At 42.0% G+C, this 5,136-nt stretch overlaps 1 protein-coding gene across 1 annotated transcript; it reads right to left on the reverse strand.

The window, feature by feature from the left end:
- Positions 1-568: 568 nt before the first annotated feature.
- Positions 569-4,099, reverse strand: LOC124018292 (trace amine-associated receptor 13c-like). Its single transcript, XM_046333569.1, has 3 exons — positions 3,918-4,099; positions 3,657-3,825; positions 569-2,133 (listed from the first exon to the last, which is right to left on the reverse strand). The coding sequence occupies exons 1-3, from the start codon at positions 4,097-4,099 to the stop codon at positions 1,123-1,125; spliced, it is 1,362 nt and encodes a 453-aa protein (XP_046189525.1). The 3' UTR covers positions 569-1,122.
- Between the last annotated feature and the right edge of the window lie 1,037 nt (positions 4,100-5,136).

Here is a 5,136-nt window from a genome sequence, read left to right on the forward strand (position 1 = left end):
GCTTCTCCAAGTCCTTCAAATCCAATTCATCCAAATCATTCTGTACAAAATAAATGTGGTGGGAATGAGACATTATTGGGGCTGCAGGGTAGCCTAGTGGTTAGAGTGTTGGACTAGTAACCTAAAGGTTGCAAGTTTAAATCCCCGAGCTGACAATGTACAAATCTGTTGTTCTGTCTCTGAACAGGCAGTTAACTCACTGTTCCTAGGCTGTCATTGAAAATGAGAATTTTGTTCTTAACTGACTTGCCTAGTTAAATAAATAGATAAAATTAATGTGGAGTTGGAATAATAATGATTTATTACAAAGTGTTATTATAAAGTGTTTACCAATCTCGACATTCATTCTGACTCCACAGCATTTGAGAGAGCTGCTCTGGTGTGACCCCTGACCTGGCAGCAGTGATTTAGTGAGAGTAGTGGTACTGTTCATTACCAGTATGTTGAAGTTCAAGCGTCTGTGGTCACCTGCGCTGTTGCGTTTAATCACTAATGCATATAGTAGTTATTTATACATTTGAGAATACCTAACTGACTCACACTTAACACATGTGAAATTAATAATAAATGGTGAGCAAACTGTAAATTCCTAACAAATGGTTTATTACTGAACATTTTATAGTGTTACCCATAATTGCATATTCTTAAGTTTGACCATCAACTACTTCCACAATACACCATTGAGATATACGTGGATGTTATCTGATATCATGCATATTGTACATTCACATTTTACTGCACTTGTTGAAGGCATTGTGTCCCAATTGAGTCACTAGAGGGTGATGTTAAACCTACAAAATGACTCATGACGTTCTCAAAATGTACTTTTAGAATAGTTACATACTGTTTATCATTAAATAACATGGAACAACACCAGACTTTGGTATTTGGAATATACAATCCACAATGTCTAAATTGTTTTTTATAACACAAGCTTAATCCTTCCGTTGCCTTCTCCAAGTCATTCCATTCCAATCCATACAAATGATACTGAATCAACACCACATGTATCTGATGAGTCATATCAGTCTATTGTTACATGAAAGAAGCAATTAGAACAATGGTCTTACAAAACTATATTATTAAACCTGTTAATCAAACTGGGGAATAAAAACATAGGAACTATGAACGCCTTATCTTCAGAGTTAAAATATGTTTAGCTGTCACTTTGAACCAAGGATAAAAGAAAGCATAAATTATTGGATTAATTAAGGAATTAACAAGTGGTAGAAAACCAATGATGAATGATAAATTGTCGCTAAAAAAAGACAAATGAAAGAAAGAAGAACATAGAGATGGAATCCAACAAATGAAATAGTTGAAAACAACAATAGAAAGAGTTTTTGCTGCTTTTCTCTCAGACTTATTTGCCTGTACAGTTTTAACACCAGACACACTGACAGACTCTTTTGAAAATAGCTTTCTGGCCTGTGATCTGGCCACCACAAAGATTTTCAAATAAAGTGTTATAATAACAGAGCACGGGACAACCATTGTAAATACAACGTCAATGATATTACCCCAGGTTATTTCTTCAAAAAGAAAACATTCTGTCAAACACCTACTCGGCACCTGTACATTTACAAAGTTTTTTATAATAGCAGCACGGTATATGATACAACAACACCAGGTAATGAATATACAACACATGATTCTTGTTATTGTTATTTTAGAGTGGTACAATAAGGGATCACACACAGCAACATAACGGTCAATAGATATCAAGACCATATTGCCCAGAGATAAAGAAGTAAACAAAAAATCTATGTAGATATGAAACACACAGAAATATTCCCCAAAACGCCAGCATGGTTCCATTATTGCTACAGTCGTTACTGGTATAGCAATCAGTCCCACCAGGAGATCTGACACAGCCAGGGAGAGGATGAGCAGGTTGGTTGTAGTGTGGAGCTGCTTGAAGTGAGAGATGGAGATGATCACCAGTAGGTTCAAAAATACTGTAACTGCTGAAATCAATGAGAAGAAGTTGTACAGTGTTATATAGATAGATGACGATAGCAAAGCCTTTCTGCAAGAAGAGTTTCCGTCTTGAAAACAGTACTGAACATCTTCATATTTCTCCATTTGTAATAAAGTGTCAAAATGCTGAGGTCCTGCTGCTCCTGCTTGGTCCTGTATGTGACCATGTCAGGTCCGCCTTCTGACAAACTCTGAACTCTGCCTCTCTATTTATCCCTGAGCTACCGACAGAAACTCCCCTCCCCAGCGTCTCTCTACACACACACACACACACACACACACACACACACACACACACACACACACACACACACACACACACACACACACACACACACACACACACACACACACACACACACACACACACACACACACACACACACACACACACACACACACACACACACACACCACCACCACTACCACCAACAAAACATACACAAGAGAACACACAAATGAGCAAATGGTTGGATAAACAAATCATTTGTGAAAGCATGATGTAATGTATGACAGGATTGGATGTTGTTGTGACCACCTAGCCTGTCCTTCAGCCTTACTGATAGTTAGAGATGAGAGAAAAGGTACATTTATTCAACTGAGCATTTTAATGGGGAAAATATATTATATTGATATTTTGGTCTCTCAAAGGCTTTTTTACATATTAAACTGTGTAAGACTAACTATTTTGGGCGATGTCAGAGCTCAGTTTTGTCCATAATCCACAACCTCAGGACACATGATGGCACGCCACATGTCAGCTGGTCAGTGTATAGGAAAGTTGAAAGTAGGGAAGTTGATGAGATGCTAATAGCAAATGCAATCAAAATAGTGGGATTCCATAGGAACATTCCATAGACCATAAAAATGTCGATCTGAACTGAATTATTCATAAAACCCGTGTCTGAGCCTTTCAAATGCTAGTCCACTTTGTCTCTCTACTGACATTTTGACTGTATGTGTCACAACCTGATCTGTTTCACCTGTCATTGTGATTGTGTCCACCCCCTCCAGGTGTCTCCCTTCTTCCTCATTATCCCCTGTGTATTTATACCTGTGTTTTCTGTCTGTCTGTCCATCTTAGTCTTGTTTGTTCAAGCCAACCAGCGTTTTGTCTCAGCTCCTGCTTTTCTCCAGTCTCGCTTTTTCTTGCCCTCTTGGGTTTAACCCTTGCCTGACCTGTCTCTGAGCCTGCTTGCCTGACGATTCTGCCTGACCCCGACCCTGACCCTGAGCCTGCCTGGCGTCCTGTACCTTTCCCCAACTTCGCTGGACTATTGACCCCTGCCTGCCTTAACCTGTCTGTTTACCTGCCCCTTTGGGATTTTTAAACTATTGGTTATCCAACATGGTCTGAATCTGGGTCTGACCTTCATATCTGATAGTAGGAATTTGCCCTGACTGACCCAGCAGACCTGGACCAGCTGCGCAACGACACCAAGGTTTCCGACTTTCCTCGAGAGTCACCGAAAAGGGCAGAGGCACTGTTTCCCAACATCATGCAACTAGGCAGAGCTGGGCTGTCGCCAGCAGAACGGCAACAGGATCAGCACAAGGAGATGTCTGTATTTTGCGACTTTTGGTCATTTTGTATTATCGTGCACGGTAACGGACCAGGCTCTCCAGGGAGCGAGTACTCTGGTGGGCCATATGGAGAACATTTCTGCTTCCCTTACTCGCACCCCTTTCCATGTCATTCTGCTGTGGGGGAACCAGTCCAAATCTCTCTGGGTTTGACTCGGGGGGGCGATGAGAGCTTTCAGGATGCCACACTGGCTTCCGAGCTGAACATCCCCACTCAGCCCTTCTCCATTCCCATGGATGTTAGAGTGCTGGACGTGCGCTCTATAGGTCGGGTCACCAATAACACCACTCCCATCAACCGACATGTGTAAGGGAATCACAGCGAGACCATTCATTTCCTGCTCATCAAGTACCCCCAGATTCCCATGGTGTTGGGATTCTTCCGTCTCCAGCGACACATTCCACTCATAAACTGTTCTACGTGTGCTATCATGGGCTGGAGTCTCTTCTGCCATGCCCATTGTCTGAAGTCGGCGCAGTCTGCCCCGGGACGTCTCCCGGGGCCCTCGGAGGTTGCTCCAGAATTCTCTGCCATTCCCGTGGAGTACCAGGATCTTCTGGGAGGGGTTCAGCAAGGCCCGGGCCACTTCCCTTCCGCCGCACCGTCCCTATGACTGTGGGATTGACCTTCTCCCTGGCACCACGGCGCCCCAGGGACGTTTGTACTCGCTGTCAGGACCAGAGACCAAGGCTATTGATGACTACATTGGGGACCCCTTAGCTACAGGATTTATCTGACCCTCCTCCTCTCCCACTGGCACAGGGTTCTTCTTTGTCTAGAAGAAGGACAACACCCTGCGGCAGTGGATTGACTACAGGGGACTCAGTGATATCACTGTGAAGAACCGTTATCAGCTAACACTCATTTCCTCAGCCTTCGAGCTGCTCCAGGGGGCCACTGTCTTCTACAAGCTGTATCTACGAAATGCCTACCAAATCAAATGTATTGGTCACATACACAGAGTTAGCAGATGTTTTTGAAAGTGTAGCGAAATGCTTGTGCTTCTAGTTCTGACTATGCAGTAATATATAACAAGTAATCTAACAAATTCACAACAACTACCTGACACACACAAATGTAAAGGGATGAATAAGAGTATGTACATATACAGTATATATATATATATATGTATTTTGCTATTTGCAATGAAATGTGTGGTTTGTTTGTGTGTGTGTGTGTGTGTGTGTGTGTGTGTGTGTGTGTGTGTGTGTGTGTGTGTGTGTGTGTGTGTGTGTGTGTGTGTGTGTGTGTGTGTGTGTGTGTGTGTGTGTGTGTGTGTGTGTGTGTGTGTGTGTGTGTGTGTGTATATATGTATGTGTGTATATATATATATATATATATATATATATATATATATATATATATATATATATATATATATTCCATGTCAGATATATATATTTTCCATGTCGGATTATATTTTCCATTATTTTATTCAAATGGAATGGAGTAGAACAGCAAACACACACATGGCCACTGCACCGGCTACTCCTCTCCATTTCCATATGAAATAGCCATTGGGTGCTGTTCAGGTGAGGGCAGGCCCACAACAATGGCGACTGTCTACTAAC

The sequence above is a fragment of the Oncorhynchus gorbuscha genome, unplaced genomic scaffold (assembly GCF_021184085.1).
Source record: "Oncorhynchus gorbuscha isolate QuinsamMale2020 ecotype Even-year unplaced genomic scaffold, OgorEven_v1.0 Un_scaffold_4626, whole genome shotgun sequence".
In the NCBI taxonomy this organism is placed as follows: Eukaryota; Metazoa; Chordata; class Actinopteri; order Salmoniformes; family Salmonidae; genus Oncorhynchus; species Oncorhynchus gorbuscha.